Source organism: Lithobates pipiens, unplaced genomic scaffold (genome assembly GCF_037356315.1).
Source record: "Lithobates pipiens isolate NorthernLeopardFrog02 unplaced genomic scaffold, aLitPip1_a1.2 Scaffold_8, whole genome shotgun sequence".
NCBI lineage: Eukaryota > Metazoa > Chordata > Amphibia > Anura > Ranidae > Lithobates > Lithobates pipiens.
In genome coordinates, this window is record NW_027507903.1 from 481000976 (window position 1) to 481019634 (window position 18659).

Genomic DNA, 18659 nt, shown 5'->3' on the forward strand with positions numbered 1-18659 from the left:
TTTGCTTGCTGCTCAGATGCTGGCTTTCTCCACCATCAATCATTATTTATTTTCAAAATGTGTTGGTGTAATCTTTAGGGCTGTACAGCTGTTCCTAAGCATGCTATGAAAACTCCTCCTCAGTATCTCTTTAGACATGCATTTTCTTACCTGCTGGCTACTGGGTGGCACAGACTTTTGATGTACAATATGCTGTTTGGTAGCTGAATTTCATATACTTTTTAAAACCGCAGTAAAGTTATTGGAGGGGCTCATATGAAGCTGGCCAACATTTTACATAAAACCCTCCCAAGAGCAAGCTCACTGCTTCCGTGGTCTCTGGAAAAAAAAAAAAAGATTTGAGGCAGAATGCCTGCCAGCCCTTTCCACCAAACTTGATCTTATACAGAGGAAAGACCAGCAACAAAGCCTCACCAATGAAGTAATCAAGTTTAATATACTATATATTGTATACGTTTAATACAGTTTTATGTATTTTGTATATAGTGATCATATCACCCTTCAACTTTTTTTTCCAAGGAAAAATAAAATGATTTCAGTTAACCCCTTGGTAATTTAGTTGCGTATCATTGCAATTTTTCCAGAAACAGATTTTTTTTTTTTCAGTTTAACAATTTTAGGTTTTCTAGTCTTTGTAGATGTTTGCTACAGTTCCAGGAAATGTTCTAGTTATGGGAGATCCAGATCAGCTAATAGTCGTAGTTGGTATAGATAAGGTGACCAAATGGAAAACCAGCATGCGTGCGTGTGTTCTGATTATGGGTTTCCAGCCCCCAAAATGAGCCGACTGCAAGGTGTGTGTCAACTGTTTAATGTTTGTGGAAAGATGATTAGCGTAAGGAATTGTTGGGCTGCCACAAAAGACAACTGGTGTTGCAGGCAGCTGTGCATGAAAAGCTTTTTCATGGTCCAGTGTGATAACCTCATCCTTGCTTATGCCAGTAACCAATTAAAGATGTTTCTTCCATCACTGCCAAGCTTTTTTACTTTTTTCCCTATCCCTGTGTAATTTATTACGATTTGCTTCCTCGGGAACATAGAATCTCCCTGCAATGTTCTCCTGGTTTCCGCTGACTTCGCCTGTCCTCCACCCATATACGTCACACTAACAGCTGATGCGTATTTTTGTGAAAATTACTACACAGATAATTAAAGTAATCCAGGCTGATGGAGGTCCATCTGCCCAAGGGATGAAGGATTTTACATAATTGTTTTGTGACCAATCTGAATAACTGTGCATCTGCATTTCATGTGTTTTTAAGCAAATTGTACAGACAATTTACAGAGTAACTAAAGAGGTCGAACACTGGCTCTCCATCACTCCTTTTATTAGAAATGTATTACTTGATCATTACGGATGGTTATCAAATCTCTTGTGAAAGGATTAGCTGCTTTGTCAGATTTTTATTATTCTGTGACCCTACTGGGCAGATTTGCCCTTTCTAGTTCTTCTGGCGACTATTGACCCTGGTACAGAAGTAAAGGGAGAGCCAAAATTGTATAACTGTCGATGGAATAGGAATAGAGCGGTATAGTCTTAAACCCAAGAGGCAGTTCCACTCGTGTCCAGAGATTTCCTTCTCTTGTATTTCTGGGACTGGAAGTTGAGGAAAAACAAGATTTTCTTCCTTAGGAAGATCAGTATGGCCTGTAAGGTTGCTGGTCAGCACTGGACCCAGTGGGCAGCACTAACCTGGTATCCTGGCAGGATGCTCTACAGGTCCAGGTGATCCCTTGAGGGGAAGTAATGTCCCTGAAGGCCCCCTTTTGGGCATTCCTGCCTAGATGGGTGAAGACTGGGCTCTGATAGCCCTGCAGCCTGGACTGGTGGGTGCCACTGTGAGGAAGCACCTCCTGTGACTGTCCACCTTGCAGGTATCTCATGTTGCAGCATTCTGTTGGTTCTGTCCTGCTGCAGGAGGAGCAGACTTTGAACTGCCTGTGTTGGTTACTGTGGCTTATGACAGTAGCTTGATCTCTGCCATCCACTGTCTAGTGGTGGAGGAAGGGGTGAGCTCCCAAATTTCTGCTTTAGGTAGTGAAGGCCCCTATATAGTTTGCCCTGTAATGGCTCCCCTCATGGTTGGATCAGTTATGAATTCTTGCCCTTATGTGACCTGGCAGCCACCAAAAATGTCTTTCTTTATCATTATCCTCCTTTTGCACCAAATGGGTTCCCTTGGTGGACCATGTTCTGGTCTTAAAGGACATATAGAGACAAATGGTCTGTAGCACCATGGGCAAAATGCCTCCATCACATTTTTGTAAATATGTTTTCATGTGACCACAATGAAAAGTAGTGTACAGCTTGTATAGTGCCCTGTACACATGGTCGGACTTTCCAACGACAATCTGTTGGATTTTTTTCTGACTAATTTTGGCCCAAACTTGTCTAGCATACACACGGTCGCACAAAGTTGTCAGAAAATCTGATCGTTCTGAACGTGGTGACGTAGAACGCGTACGACGGTACTATAGAGGGCAGTAGCCAGTTGCTTTCGACTCGTAATTTTATTCTGAGCATATGTGGCACTTTGTCCATCGGAATTGTCTACATACGATCGGAATTTAAATGATCGAATTTTGTTGTCGGAAAATTTTAGATCCTGCTCTCAAACTTTGTGCCGAAAATTCAGATGGAAAAAGTCCGCTGGAGCCCACACACGATCGGATTTTCCAACAACACAGTCTGATTGCACATTTTCCGTCGGAAAGTCCGACCGTGTGTACAGGGCATAACGGTGTAAATTTTCTGTCCCCTTAAAATAACGCAACACACAACCATTAATGGCTAAACTGCTGGCAACAAAAGTGGGTACTCCCCTAAGTGAAACATTTCCTAATTGGGCCCAAAGTGTCAATATTTTATGTGGCCACCATTATTTTCCATCACTGCCTTAACCCTCTTGGGCATGGAGTTCACCAGAGCGTCACAGGTTGCCACTGGAGTCCTCTTCCACTCTGACGACATCACGGAGCTGGTGGATGTTGGAGACCTTGAGCTTCTCCACCTTCTGTTTGAGGATGTTCCACAGATGCTCAATAGAGTTTAGGTCTGGAGACATGCTTGGTCAGTTCATCACCTTTATCCTCAGTTTCTTTAGCAAGGCAGTGGTCTTCTTGGAGGCGTGTTTGGGGTAGTTATGTTGGATCATGCTCTGCTTCAGTATGTCACAGTACATGTTGGTATTCATAGTTCCCTCAGTGAACTGTAGCTCCCCAGTGTTGGCCGCACTGGTACAGCCCCAGACCATGACATTCCCACCACCATGCTCGACTGTAGGCAAGACACACTTTTCTTTTGTATGCCTCATCTGGTGGCCACTACACATGCTTGACACCATCTAAACCAAATGAGTTTATCTTGGTCTCATCAGACCACAGGACATGGTTCCAGTAATCAATGTCCTGAGTCTGCTTGTCTTCAGCAAACTGTTTTCGGGCTTTCTTGTGCATCATCTTTAGAAGAGGCTTCCTTCTGGGACAACAGCCATGCAGACCAATTTGATGCAGTGTGTGGCATATGGTCTGAACTAACACACCTGCTGCCCATTCACCCCTGAGACCTTGTAACGCTAATACCATGTACACATGACCAGACTTTTCGACAGCAAAGGTCCGACAGAGCGAATCCGTCAGACAATTCGATCGTGTGTGGGCTCCATCGGACCTTTGCTGTTCAAAAATCCGAGGAACTTTAGAAATAGAACATGTGTTAAATTTTTTCACAGGAACTCCGCCAGACCCAGTTCCTATCGAGAAATCCGGTCGTGTGTGATAGTCCAATGGATGAAAACCGACGCTAGGGCAGCTATTGACTACTGGCTATGAACTTCCTTATTCTAGTCCGGTCGTACGTTGTCACGTTTGAATCCATCGGACTTTGGTGTGATTTGTGGGTGGCCAAGTCCGTCGGAACTCCGTCGGGAAGACCGCCGGACCTAGTCCATCAAAGTCCGGTCGGGTGTACGTGGCATAAGGTGTCGTATGACGGGGGGGGGGGAATGGCTAAGTGGGTCCAATTTTCACTTTTGTTGCACGTTAATGGTTGTGTGAGTTATTTTGAGGGGACAGCAAATTTACACTGTTACACAGCAAACCGGAGAAGTTTTTCTGGCCACAATGTAAAGTAGTGAGGAGTGTATCATCTATACATTTTCTTCTTTCTTTGTCTATGGAATTTGGCAAAAGCAGTAACCTTTCCATAAATTGACTAGCCAAATGTAACATTTTACCCAGTGTGTGTGTGTGTGTGTGTGTGTGTGTGTGTGTGTGTGTTTTTTATTTTTTTTAAACTTTACATTTCTGCTTGATTTAGTTTTCTGTATTTTATTGATCTTGTGTTGTAATTATTCTCTGCCTAGATTGCCATTACATCAGTCAGTGCAGTCCGCATCTTTGTTTTTAAGGACTGCTGAGATGAGCTCACGTTCTAGCAGAACTTGCTGTACACTTGCACATGGGCTGTTACGTTTATGAAACACATAGTATACAATAGCAGGTTGGGGACAAACCATAGAACATGGTGTTTACAACTTTCAGGTGACTTTTTAGACCACTATAACAGCTTGACTGAGGTTCTAACCTGATACCTATTCAGAAAGGGTCATCCTGGAGTTGCTCTACACAGTCTGCTGTAATATCGAGATTGGATTTGCCACAGTAAATGTTTCCTCCTCCCTTTCTATATTCCAGGTATTCGTCAGTTGCAGCTCATACTTCTGAAAGTGTCACTCATCCTGGGAATTGAGATTCATGTCAATGTTGAGTTCCAGGGGTTGGTTGAACCACCAGAAGATCAAGAGAATAAACGTGAGTAAAAAACAAACAACCTGCTAAAAGGCCTTCTAATGCACATAATTTATATCATACATGTCCCATAAAAACCTTTATTTTTTACATGTGATATATAAAATGTATGTATGCTTTATTAAAGTTTTATAATTTAATCTGCTTATATTTTGCCTTCCATGCCCCTTAACTCACTAGAAAATGTCTTTATTTTATTTGACATCGCCTTAGTCTTGGTGATATCACTGGGTCTCTGTGCTCTAAGCAATGCAGGCAGATCTTGGCTAGTAGGAGAGGCTGGCTACCTGAAAACCTCAGTGCCCTGCCTCCGTATGCCTCTCAAGAGCCCTTAGCTGTGATGGAGGGCATAGGGCTGGCTCTTGGGTGGAGTTATGTAAATATACAAATGCCTCGCTAGATGTATGTCAATCTGGAGTAGTGGGCGTTCCAGGCAGGCTGTGTTTGCCTTTACACCACCCTAGGCAACACCCACACCGTTATGCTCAGCCTCCATGATTAGAAGAACTGAAATCCAATGAATGAAAGGGGCAATGAGGTTTGGGAGGAAAGAGCTAAATGATTCTGGCTTTCAGCAGGTCAGATAGGTGGTCTCTATCTGCCTTACAAAAAATAAAAATTATACGCGCAAAGCAGGAACATGTTAAGAGTCCAAATAATCTTTTTTAGTCCCTTGTAAATTCCTGGTGTAGGATACCACTAGTGGCAGCCTTCCGTAGAAAAAGCCAGCTCCTAGTAGATCAAGTTAAAAGGAAAGAGCGTTGTCTAAGTGCAGCATGTGTGATGCAGTTTATTAGATCAATAGTTTAAAATGCTCACAAGATCTGTGACATACACGCTCGTCATTGGTATACACCGCTCAGTCATCCAGTCTGCAGGCGTCACTTGTTGGTGGTAGGGCTGTTAGATGTAGCAGGGGGAGCTGAGTGCATACTAATGACACAAGCGTGTATGTGTCACAGATCTTGTGAGTGTTTTTAACCATTGAGCTATTAAACTGTATCATTCAAGCTGCACTAAAATGGCACTTTCTTCCCTTTTTTTTTTTTTTCCTTTTTATTTTGGTCTCTATCTGACTTGCTGCAGCTTTTAATGCATATTGTGACACGCTCAGTGTGTAGTGAAATCAGATTAAGCAGTTCAGTCCAGGAGAAGAGCCTGTACAACTGCAAGATTGAAGGCAAGGCTGGAGTCCAGCTTTAAATGACCATTTCATGTTTGTGATTTTTCTGTATATATGTAACGTGGAATAAAACTTATTTAAAAGATAACATCTGTAAAATCAATATTTATTTGTCAGGTACAGGCTGGCGGGCCACAGTCCATCCTAAAGATCACCCAGTGTCTGAGTTTGATTTTGATGTCATCATCGGTGCGGATGGCAGGAGGAACACGTTGGCGGGTGAGTTGGAATTCTGGTTTGTTTGGGGTCTTGTCACGTAAACACCTGCTGAAACCTTTTTGCTTCTTTGTCTCCTCTGAAGGTTTCCGCAGAAAGGAGTTTCGTGGGAAGCTGGCCATCGCCATCACAGCGAATTTCATTAACCGGAACACGACAGCAGAGGCGAAGGTGGAGGAAATCAGCGGCGTGGCCTTCATCTTCAACCAGAAGTTCTTTCAGGATTTGCGGGAGGCTACGGGTCAGTGTCGGTTGACTGCCCCATAATCTGTGTGGGATAATGGCTGCTGCAGTAGATGACTGTTGAAATATCGGTAATGTGCCTAAAATCTTCGAAGTTGCTGCACATTTGAGAATGATTCTACAGGCGTTCTGTTGCTCTTATTCCATGTGAACAGCCTTGAAATTATTCTACACAGAGCATATCTTTAGTGCAGCAGCAAGCATGTGCAGAAAAAAAAATGCATAGAAAAAGCTAAGAATGCTACAGTAAAAGGGGCCAAGTGTAACTGTACTTTTAGTACTGTTACCCTTTAAATGCATCCACTTCCAAGCCTCACACCTACTATCCCCACTCCTTTTAAAGACTTTACTGAATGGCTTAAAACCACACAATTACTGTGCTAAATGTCTCCTGGCTGGGCTCTACATTGCCAAAGGAGTTCATTCATATGAAGAGGCTGTTCGCCTCTGAAATGATTAATGAATGGCCTCTGAATAGGAAGGAATAGAGGGTCTTTTTATGCTTGTGGAGCCTCACTCCTAGATCTCTGGAACAGCGATTGAGCTGCCTCCAGTGGAGGAGAGACCAGTAAATAGAAGTATTCCGACTTGCGAATGGGACTGTTTGCAGGTACTTGTGGAAGACTCAGCCAGGATCCATGCATTTAGGTTTAGGTGGGAATCTTCAATGATTGAAATGGGAGCCTGAAATGGTTTGCATGTAGTTGCTTATGGAGTGATTTTTTTTCCAGTGGATAAGTGGCCCTGGATGCAGACTGAGTCCAGGGCCAATCATCCTCAGGTAATTGCTTATTGCATAGATCCCCGCTGAGTCTTCTGTGGTCAATTGGAAATTACCTTATTCTCATTTATGCATGGGGCCTAATATTGGGGGTGGGGCTGGCCCCTGTCACTTTAATAAGCAGATCTTGGTGGACAACAGTAACGAGGGAAAAGGAGAAAAATTATTATGTTTATAAACCTTCCTTTTTTTTTTTTTTTTTTCCCCCTGAATAAATTGACGTTCATGGGTTTCAAATTGCAGCTTTTCTGCAAAGCTGACGTTCAGGCAAACCGACAAATCAACATATAAAATGGATATATCAGACCTGTTTTTACCTGCCATAGTATTTGTATTAGTCGATCCAGTTGTGAGGTTTACACTGCTCTGACGCAAAGCCCTGTCTGGCACTTTTTTTCTCTCCTGCAGTTCAGTAACACTTGCAGATCTTGTCTCTATTCTGTCACTCTGCTCTCTCTTTCTATGAGCATGTTTCTTGTTGGCACATGAGCGCAACTGATTGGCCCCCGATGCTGTTTCTCCCTCTGCAATTTTGAGCTCTGCTATATAGGTACTGTAAAAGGGTGATGGCAAGTCAGATTCAGATACTTGCACTCGCAGAATTAAAAACATTTACACATTAAATTATGTAAATGCAGTGCTGCATTCATTTGTGCTAAATTAACAAATGCTGCTTGCTTAATTAAGACTGAAGTCATTATTTTTGTGTTCCTCCTTTTCCACTCCTTACTTCCTTTTCACAACGTACTCCCTTCTGTTCACAGGTATCGATCTGGAGAACATTGTCTATTACAAGGATGACACACACTACTTTGTCATGACAGCTAAGAAGCAGAGCTTGCTGGAGAAAGGGGTCATCTTACAGGTAACATCAGGCTGAATCCCATCCATTAATTATTACAGCTTAATAGCAAGCAAAGTGACAGCCTCGGAAGCAGAAATCAGCTTGTACAGCAGACAAAGGCATCTTCCAGAAGATGGGGAGTACTCTACTGACCAGTTCCCTGGGATAATAGCCATCCGATTTGTAGTGCCCCGTGTACTCTAAGTATTGCTTTTGTGTGTTGATCGAGAGCACCCAAGTTGCTTTTCATGCTATGAATGCTATAACCAACCTCTATACGTATGTAGAAAAAGGAGGAAGAGGAGGGTGTGACTTTAAATGACACGCAGTCAATATGAAAAGTCAGAATTTGGTATTTGTGTCCGAATAAATACGTGGTACTGATATCACAATAATTCATCTATGTGCATAAATATACGAGCATGAATGACGCATATCCATATGGAAAGATTATGGGTATAACACCTCCTTGGCTGCCTATCAATATTAGGAATAAAATACCATAATTTACAAAAAGTTTATATTCGAATCATGTACCTCATATATGAAGGGATAACGGACACATGATCGATTAAAATATGAGTGAGTACTGCCGTTCCAACAGTGTTTTCCATCCTTAATATGTGTTAGGGGTTTTGGCGCCAAGTGCCAGGGGACATGGTGGTTCGGGCGTTGGCACCTCCCCATGCACGTTCAGCGTGGTATTTGGGGGTGTGAGCCATGTTGTGCGCCCTTATAGACTCCTGGGGTGGCAGATCTTAAAGGGCAACGTACAGGTATCTTAGCTGTACCATTCTGCTACAGTATATCTGCATGAGGTGGTCAGCAAGCTGTTAAAATCCCACCCTTCTTCCTTTTTCTACATAGACCGGGATGGTGGCATGAGACCTTAATAGGTCCCTGCATCATTTAAAGTCTCAACAAATCGATTATTTTCGTCTCTATACGGGTGTGTATATAACACAATTATACACCCTGAGGGGGAAAAGTATTTGATCCCCTGCTGATTTTTTACGTTTGCCCACTGACAAAATTGAGAGGCAGAATAGCAAAAATTTTGATTTGCAGTATGAGTGAAATAAGTATTTGACTCCTTCTGAAAACATGACTGACTTAGTACTTGGTGGCAAAACCATTGTTGGCAATTAGAGGTCAGACGTTTCTTGTAGTTGGCCACCAAGTTTGCACATATCTCATGAGGGATTTTGTCTTGCTCCTCTTTGCAGATCCTCTCCAATTCATTAAGGTGTCGGGGCTGACGTTTGGTAAATTAAACCTTCAACTCTCTCCACATATTGTCTATGGGAATAAGGTCTGGAGACTGGCTAGGCCACTCCAGGACCCTAATGCGCTTCTTGAACCACTCCTTTGTTGCCTTGGCCGTGTATTTTGGGCCATGGTCATGCTGGAATACCCATCCATGACCCACTTTTAATGCCTTGGCTGAGGGAAGGAGGTTCTCACCCAAGATTTGACAGTACATGGCCTCTTCCATCATCCCTTTGATGCAATGAAGTTGTTCTGTCCCCTTAGCAGAAAAACACCCCCAAAGCATAATGTTTCCACCTCCATGTTTGATGGTGGGGATGGTGTTCTTGGTCGTAGGCGGCATTCCTCCACTTCTAAACACAGCGAATTGAGTTGATGCCAAAGAGCTCAATTTAGGTCTCCTCTGACTACAGCACTTTTGCCAAGTTCTCCTCTGAATCATTCAAATGTTCATTAGTAAACTTCAGATGGGCCTGAACATGTGCTTTCTTGAGCGGGTGCTGCAGGATTTTAGTCCTTCAGTGTAGTGTTACCAGTTTTTTTTTTTCTTGGTGACTCTGGTCCCAGCTGCCTTGAGATCATTGACAAAATTCTTCCGTGTAGTTCTGGGCTGATTCCTCACCGTTCTTATGATCATTGAAACTCTACGAGGTGAGATCTTGCATGGATCTACGGACTGAGGGAGATTTGACAGTTATTTTTGTGTTTCTTCCTATTTTGAATAATCGCACCAACTGATGCCACCCCCTCACCAAGCTGTTTGGCGATTGGCCTTGTAGCCCATTCCAGCCTTGTGTAGGTCTACAATCTTGTCCCTGACATCCTTGGATAGCTTTTTGGTCTTGGCCATGGTGGGAGGATTGGAATCTGATTCTGTGGACAGGTATCTTTTTATATAGGTAACAAGCTTAGATTAAAAACACCCCCTTAGGCCGGATTCACACTGGTACGACACGACAGTTGTACCACTTTGGATCCGATTTTGCCCTGCAACTTGAATTCTGACATGCGTCCGACTTTAATGAACAGGGATCTGACTTTGATCCCTGACAATACCAGGCACCGTGTCTGGTATGAATCTTTAGGGAGAACTCCACCAAATAAAAAAAAATAATAAATAAAAAAAAAACCGGCATGGGTTCTCCCTCCAAGAGCATACCAGGCCATTCGATCTGCTATGGATTTTAAGGGGAACTCCCCACGTGGAGAAAATGGTGTCGGACCGACTTGTGTCGGACCAGTTAAGACGGCTCCCATAGGGAAACATTGATTTTCACATGTCATGCGACATGAGCTCCCAATGTCAGAGCGTTTGTCATACCAACGTGAACCATAAAATATATAAAATAAAATAAACCTACATGCAACTTTCAGAGAAGGGTTGTTCCTCCCTATCAAATGTGATTTCTTTTGGCATTTCCTTCCTCCCCACCGGCCCTGGTATCCAGATGGCAGATGCGTGACCTGCTCTCCAGATATTAAATGCAGACTTTCAGTGCTGGACTGGAGCATGCAGTAATTTCATCAGACCTATTTCCAAAAGTAATACTGCACCCTTTTATAAACTTCTTCTCTCCTGAGAAATTGGAAAATGCATACTACTGAAAACAAGTGACGTTAAAAATGGGAAGTATTTTTGTCACTACCTCAAGGATGCTAAACTGTAAGTGCCCACAATGTAAATAGTTGTATGAGAATATGGCACAAAATGCCCCTGTACTTGAGACATCCAGGAGTCCCAGTTGGTGCGTAAATCTGATCATCTTGAAAAAATATGGTACGCTGGTATCTGCATGTAAACATCAGTATTTGCAAGTATGTTTGGGTGTAATTTTTTGAATATGGAAGTTTTGTGTATGAGAAATTGCACGTATAAACACAAGTAGCAGCGTTTACCTCTTGTTGAGACTGTATATGAAAAGTATGCACAAACGTTTAGTGGTTTACAGTAGTTTATAATTGTTAAATAAGAACTCTGGGATGGTGATTAAATATATATTATAGCCCCGTGCAATAAGTTAAGCAAAATCGCTGATGTGATCTTGATTAAAACTGCACACTTTGTTTAAAACTCAGCATTTTAAAAATCCATGATGTCTTCATTTTACCCTGCATCTTCCCCAATCCCCAGCATCCAGGAGGAAGTATCTCGAAAGTGGTGGTGTCATTTCCTGTTAATGTTTCTCACTGCTTACTGTGACTACACATCTCTTGAGCCCCCCCCCCCTCAAGGTTTAGCGTTTGGGTGGACATGACAGTGCACACTGGATCAGAAGTATGCTGCTCCTAGGCTTCTGATTCTGCAGAACACACATCACTGCGCCCTGCTCTGACGCTTTATATTTTATGCCATCATGTTGTACATTACCTCCTCACAGTCCAATATTGCATGTGGCTGTGATGAAGGGCACTTTGAGCCTAAGGCTTATTTGTATAGCCTCCACATCTGGTCTGTCAGTGAAAGTCTGAGGTCATAGAAGGTGGAACAGATCTGCTGGTCAATCAATTTAACTACACCGCACAAAGTCAGACTCCTGACACCACACATTATGATGTAATTACATCACCACTCATTACAAAGAACTACAGTGAGGATTGTACAAGACTGGTGCTGGTTTTGTGAACAGTCTATTAGGAGCACAGAGGCCTTCCATTGAACAAAGAAGGCTGGGTTGATGACGGCAGGAGGACTGTGCACTCTTAACACGAAGAAATGATTTACAGGATTTCAGAAGCACCGTATATATAACATTTCTGCCCAGAGTTCTACTTTAACTTTTATGCGCCTCTTTTGGAACCACATGTTCAAAGTTTTTACATTGCACATACTGTATGTTAAATTATTTATACCATAGGTAGATTGGGTACTGGAGAGCTGGGCACGCTTCTATTTTATATACATAATAATATATAAATATGATTTTTGGTTTTAAAATGTTGTAGATCTGTATTTGATATACTCTCTCGAAGTTTAAAGTGATATATTGGAGGCAATTTTTTTTTTTTGTTTTAATTCGCAAACATGCAATACGTCACTGCTCTGTGTATTGGTTTTGCACAGAGCAGCCCTGATCTTTCTCTTCTTGGGTCCCCTGCTAGTGTTCTTGGCCCCTCGTTTCTGTCTAATGCCCTCTGGAGCAAGCAGCTTGCAGTGGGGGCACCCTAGCCACTGCTCTGCGTGTCCATTCAGACATTGAGCCACGGTTTGGCCCCGCCCTCTTAACTTATTGGCGGTTTGGCTGTGAGTGACAGCAGCAGGAGCCAATGGATTCCGCTGCTGTCTCAGCCAATGATGAGGGAGAGAGCTGATGCTCTCGTGCACATTGCTGGATCAATAGGGGGCTTAGTTAAGTATTGGGGGGGGGGGGAGGTGGGGAAACTGCTGCACATAGAATATTTTGTAACTTCATGCATAGAATAGGTAAAAAACCTTAGACCTTTACAACCACTTTAAAAAAATCAACTCAAAGTAATAATACATTTATTTTCAAGAACGTTCTGAGTTCTTAAGCCGCTGATGAAGGAAAACATTTCCTCCTTGTTACATTTGTAGTACAATTGGCATATGATTTTGTATGATCTCAATTGCAGACTGTTGTGTTTACGTTCTCTGGTATACCGCTCATCAGTTTCATTGCCCCCTCCACAGGATTATGCCGACACAGAGATGCTGCTGTCACGTGCCAATGTGGACCAGGAGGCGCTGTTGAATTACGCCACAGAGGCTGCTCGCTTCTCCACCAATCAGCAGCTGCCCACCCTGGACTTTGCCATCAATCATTATGGGCAGCCGGACGTAGCCATGTTTGATTTCACCTGCATGTATGCCTCGGAGAATGCCGCACTGGTGCGAGAGAGGAATAGTCATCGACTGCTTGTGGCACTGGTGGGCGACAGCCTTCTAGAGGTCAGTAGATCATGGTGGACAGTTTGTGCTCTTAGAAAAAAATGTAATTAAAACTTTCAGCCAATTACAGCTTACCTCCACATTTATTTATTTTTTTGCAATTACATGATATATTGCGAACTGTAGTAGGACCAGGATCAATTTATAGGTTTAACATGTGAAAATTTAAAATTTCATGTGACTTGGGGGAGGAGGCAGCAGTGCACTTGCATGTTGAATGTCTCTAAATTTTCATCCTGTGTATCTGGCTTGTTCATCCCTGTTTCCCTCATATCTTGACCTTTTTCGACACTTGTGGTAGCCAAAGGGTGGGCTTTAATGGGCACACATATCGTTGGGCATCTGTTATGTGCTCACTATGCGTGCAATGTTCACTCTCAGCACAGACTGAGCTGCTGTAGCTGCTGACTTTAATGTTTGGGTCACTTGCCTGTCCAGGAACCCAGCGGTATCTTCACCCAAGCCAATTTTCAATCCAGCCCTTTTGGGTGGAGCTCAGCTTTTAACTAGTTATTTTAAACTTTCAATCAAATTTTCAATAAACTGTTCACTAGCTTCTATCACTTCTATTGCCCACTGTGAAGCTTAGACCCATGCAGGGAACAGGTTTGAACTGTTACTGTAGCCCTAATACAAGTATGAAACTTAAAGCATTAACCCCCAACAGTAAAATCTGTATATGCAAAATGGCAGGCTTGTTATACACACTTTTGGGTTACTTCTCTGTATTGTGTAAAAAGGCTTTGATCCTCTATGCACAGATCCTCCCCCTCCTGCAAGGCCAGATAAGACAGTGGTCCCTCTGCACATTCAGTTTTGGTCTCTGTTGCTGGAGAGAATATTTCCTTGTTGAATTTTTCAGGTCACATGATATTGACATCACACATTTGGGTGTTTATATAGATCCTAAAGCCCAGTCTCTCCCTCCTTCATGCCCAGTAGTTAAAAAAAAAAAACAGTAGGTGGAATGTCACATCTTGGATGATCCGCCTCCCATAACAGCATGAGGACACAGGCTGTAGTGGAAATCTCCACTTACCTGAACACTTAGCACTCGGGCAGACCCTGCAGTTTATCACGTGACCGTGGTATACAGATCAGACAAAAAGATACATATGGTGGCAGTATTTTAATGTAACAAAGATTTATAAGCTGTAGGCAGGCAGATGAACTATTTTCATATTACTGGGTTTAGTAACACTTTAAGATCTCCACTGCTTGCATTATGCTTTTTAGTGTTTTAGTATTCCTTTGTACATTAAAACTAGGGTTGTCCCTATACTAGTATTGGTCCAGATACCGAATATTTGCAGGGGTACTTGTGCAAATGCTCCTAATGCCTAATCCAATACCTGGGCCCTCAGGAACCATCAGTGTGGTGGCGGGAGAAATTATAATCACTGGTGGCTTTCAATATAGCAGCTTGCAAGCAGGGGAGAGGAGAAGCACACTGGGAGATTGGTGATTTTATAACTTACCACCCCCCCCCCCCCCCCCCCCGCCGCACCAATTTTGTTCCCAAGCTTCCCCTGTATTCTTCACCGGCTCGCCTCTGTGTTCCTCTGTGCGCTCCTCCGTCCCCCCTCCCCTGTCCTCCAGACCCCTTCTGTGTGCTCTTCGCCCCCCCCGTCCCAGGTCTTTCAGGATGGAGAGTGGAGGAGGGAGCCGGTAAATGTAATTTACTGGCTCCTTCCTTTTCTGAATGGACAGTGATCACTGCTGCTGTCCATTCATAACTGAGTGTTGTAAACTGTGTTTACAATGCTTCAGTTTATGAATGGAGAAGAGCTGCTGTCTCCTCTTCGTTCATCTTCAATGCAGCTGAGGCTGCTGGGAAAGGGACTGGGGAATCTCTCTCCTCCCAGTCTTTCCATGTCTGAGGGGAGATGTCAGGTGTCTGTTTAGACCCCTGACATCAGCACCAAAGCCCCCCTTCCCTAAGATTGAATAATAAAAAAAGGAAACTTTGTAATAAATTCTAAAGTAAGATTGTAAAAATGAAAAATAATCACGGACTGTCCACAAAATTAAATTCATTTTATATATTGTGTGTAAAAATAACTTAAAAAATTGCAAATAATAGTTGTAATAAAAATAAAGCTACGGACTGTGCTGCATATTAGTGCCAATGTCGCATGACATTAAAGTATAGGTACTTGTACTCGGTATTAAAGTGGTATCGGGACAATCCTAGTTAAAACCATCAGGAAACTGGGAATTATTTTTTACTTTATTCACTATGGAGTGTTTAACCTTTCAAACTTGGTGGTAACATTTTTGCTATCCCATCACAGGTCTCAGTATTACCACCAGCCCCTGCCCAAAGTTCTGATAAGGTACCCAGGCACTTCCTCATGACCTTTCGTCACGAGGACTTTGTACAGGACCGAAGATGCCTTGGTTGCTGTGTATCCTTCTCCGGGACAAGTGTACCCCATTTCCACAGCTGACTGTACACCCCACAGGGGATTGCCCTCACTGATGGCAATGGGTGGATACCAGCCTCAGGGAACCACAGCAAAAGCTTAGAAGATCATTCATCCTGCTGATGATTTGCAAAGTACTCAAACCACTCACAGCAACATTGCTTCTCTTGCAATGGAACAGGACCATATTTTAACACCAGTCTTTCTGATTCTAGTTCTTAGGCATGCAGCCAGCAGAATATTTGTCCAAGGCAGATAATTCTGCATCTACGTTGGAATTTTTCAGTCAATAAATGGCCTTTAATACAGCCATCCATATCCAGCGCCTAAAGCACCAGGGCTCTTCTCCACCTCCATCTTTTCAGAAGTGGAACTACTTCATGCATAAATGATAGACATGGGAAAACTTTGAAGAAGACCCCTAGGTGGTGTAGGCTGTGGGAGACTTCTATGACTTTTGTGCAATATGCTTGCCAATGTAGATATGCTAGCTTCTGCTGTGCACAAGAGCCTTGGTACAATGACACCTAATTCTCTTCTCTCAACATGCCTCACTGGATACTAAGATCTGCAAAGTTTAAAAGACCTTCATCTTTCCCATTCATGAACAATATACAGTTGTGCTCAAAAGTTTGCATACCCTGGTGGAAGTTGTGAAATTTTGGCATCAATATTGAAAATATGACCAATCGTGCCAAAAAACTGTCTTAAGGCTATTCCAGGCTTTGGATATCAGTTTATATCCTTTTCCATCTTTAAGTTTCATTACCCTGTTACGCAGGACTTTTGACTTTTCTACCTCCTCACGGCTCAGTGTCTAGCCTGCTTAGTGCACCCATGTGAGAGCTAACAAACTCATTGACTATTTATACACTAATTGTGATTTTAAAAAGCCACAAATGTGGGAAATTAACCTTTTAATTGCCATTTAACCTGTGTGTGCCACCTTCTGTGTCTGTACCAAGGCCAAACAATCCAGGGTATGTTAACTTTTGATCGGGGCCGTTTTGGTATTTTCTGTTATAATTAAAAAAAAATCCAAAAAACTATGATAATAAATGACCATGTGATTGCTATCCTTAAATAAAAGATTTTTTTGGCATGATCAGATATTGATGCCAAAATTTCACGATTTCTGCCATGGTTTGCAAGCTTTTGAGCACAACGGTATGATTGTTGGGTTTTCCCTAAAAGGGGAAAGCAAATTCACTAAAGTGGACCATTCTAGTAGTAAACTTGGCAGTCTTGAACAAACCTCTTATTGTGCCTATAAGAGGTTTCTTCAATTAAGGATTCTGCAGAAATAAAATGTGAGACTTTTACGGGCTATCTTTACTCTTCCAGGTTCAGCCCTACAAAAGGCTATTGCTGCAGTTTGTCAAACCACAGCTATTTGGACTAGAGAAATGATCCAGGATCCTGTCTCAGTACCAAACCCTTTCAGAAAACCTACAAATGCTGCCTTTCAACTTCTCTGTATTGATGCCCTAAAAACATGTCCTAACACAAATTTCCATAATGGCTCCAATTTTCAAAATGCTACACTGCTCTCCTCGTGCATTTTCAGTTTTCCAAGCCAAACTTTAGCCCTACTTTTGGTGCAAGATATGAAACACCGCGCCCACCAAGTCTGCCACAAAGCACTCTTGATAAAGGGGCACAATCACTCCTAAGAGTGGGGAAACATCTGCTAAAATTTGCATTCCTTTGTGCCACAGAAGTCCCAGATCTATGGTTTCAATCGATGGTCTCAAAGGGGTAAAAAATAAAGTTCCAATCCAAACACTACCCACTCTTCATTTTCTTCATTCAAGCAAACCAAAATGTCCAAGAACTGTCAGATTTACAAACTGCCCTGAACCATCTCTTGTCTCAGGGAGTGGTTCTAGTTCCTCTGGAGGCAAGGTTCATATAAGTTTTTCTCAAACCTGTTTAATGTACCAAAACCCAGTGGGGGTATTCATCCTATCCTGGACCTAAAATTCCTAAACAGATACTTTATTTGCATTCACAAGTTTGGCATAGAATCTAAGGTCAGTTATTTATTCTGAGACTATGGGAAAACCTGGCATCAGACTTTAAAGATGCCTACCTCCATATTCCCATATACCCTCTTTACCAGGGCTTTCTGAACTTCGCCATAGGAGACAAATACTTCCAATTTGCTAAACTGCTGTTCAGCTTATCTGCATCCAGAACATTTACAAAGTCTCTTGCACCCTTTCTATCCCTCCTTAAGAACTCCAATTTACCAGGATCTTAGATGTCCTGCTGAAGGATTCATCTATCACAGCTGTTTGAAAACCTACAAAAGTCTATTCAGATTATTAAAATAGGTTGGGTTATCCACTTCCAAAAGTCTCTCCACTCCATGCTTGCATCTGGAATAACAAGCTTCGTTCTAGACCAGGCATAGGCAAGGCTTTCCTTACCATCTTCTTTCTAAGTTCTTATACTCGGACCTTATATCAAAAAGGAACCCCTCTGAGATTCTTAAGGAGAGCCCTAGGCCTTATGCATGTCTCATTCAAAGCTCTTCCTTTTTTGCTCAAGTGCCTCCAAAATTACATTTTTGTTCACCTGGAACAAACACTCTCCCCCTCTCAAATTCCTCATCCTTCTCTCCAGCCAAGCAAGGAGCTCCCCAGATTGGAAGGTGAGGACAACAGATGCCAGCTTCACAGCCTGAGGAGTGCACTTCAGTCTCACACAGTTAAGGGAAGCAAGCTTCTCAGGAGACTTCCAATAGGGTGGCCTAAATCAAGAAGGAACCAGGAGTTGGGCAGCCCTAAAGCAAGTAAGATCTACAGAAGAGCACTGGCCAACCATCTCTGCTGCTCTCAATCCAGTAGTGGACAATTGGAAGGTGGATTTTCTCAGCCATGTCACCTAGACCAAGGGGAATGGTCATTCTATCCTTTCTTTATTCTCCTATGTCAGAATTGGGGGACTCTATATGTGGACATCCTGGTTCAACAACA

The 18659-nt window shown here is 42.7% G+C and overlaps 1 protein-coding gene across 24 annotated transcripts in view; it reads left to right on the top strand.

Annotated features, from left to right (window-relative positions):
- Positions 1 to 18659, top strand: part of MICAL3 (microtubule associated monooxygenase, calponin and LIM domain containing 3) — a 299572-nt gene that overhangs the window by 128100 nt on the left and 152813 nt on the right. For all 24 annotated transcript variants that reach the window (XM_077468826.1, XM_077468846.1, XM_077468830.1 and 21 more), the window contains exons 4-8: positions 4696 to 4812; positions 6110 to 6211; positions 6294 to 6449; positions 7997 to 8097; positions 12995 to 13252. In XM_077468826.1, the coding sequence (XP_077324952.1) occupies positions 4696 to 4812; positions 6110 to 6211; positions 6294 to 6449; positions 7997 to 8097; positions 12995 to 13252 (734 nt within the window). The remainder of the gene's footprint in view (positions 1 to 4695; positions 4813 to 6109; positions 6212 to 6293; positions 6450 to 7996; positions 8098 to 12994; positions 13253 to 18659) is intronic.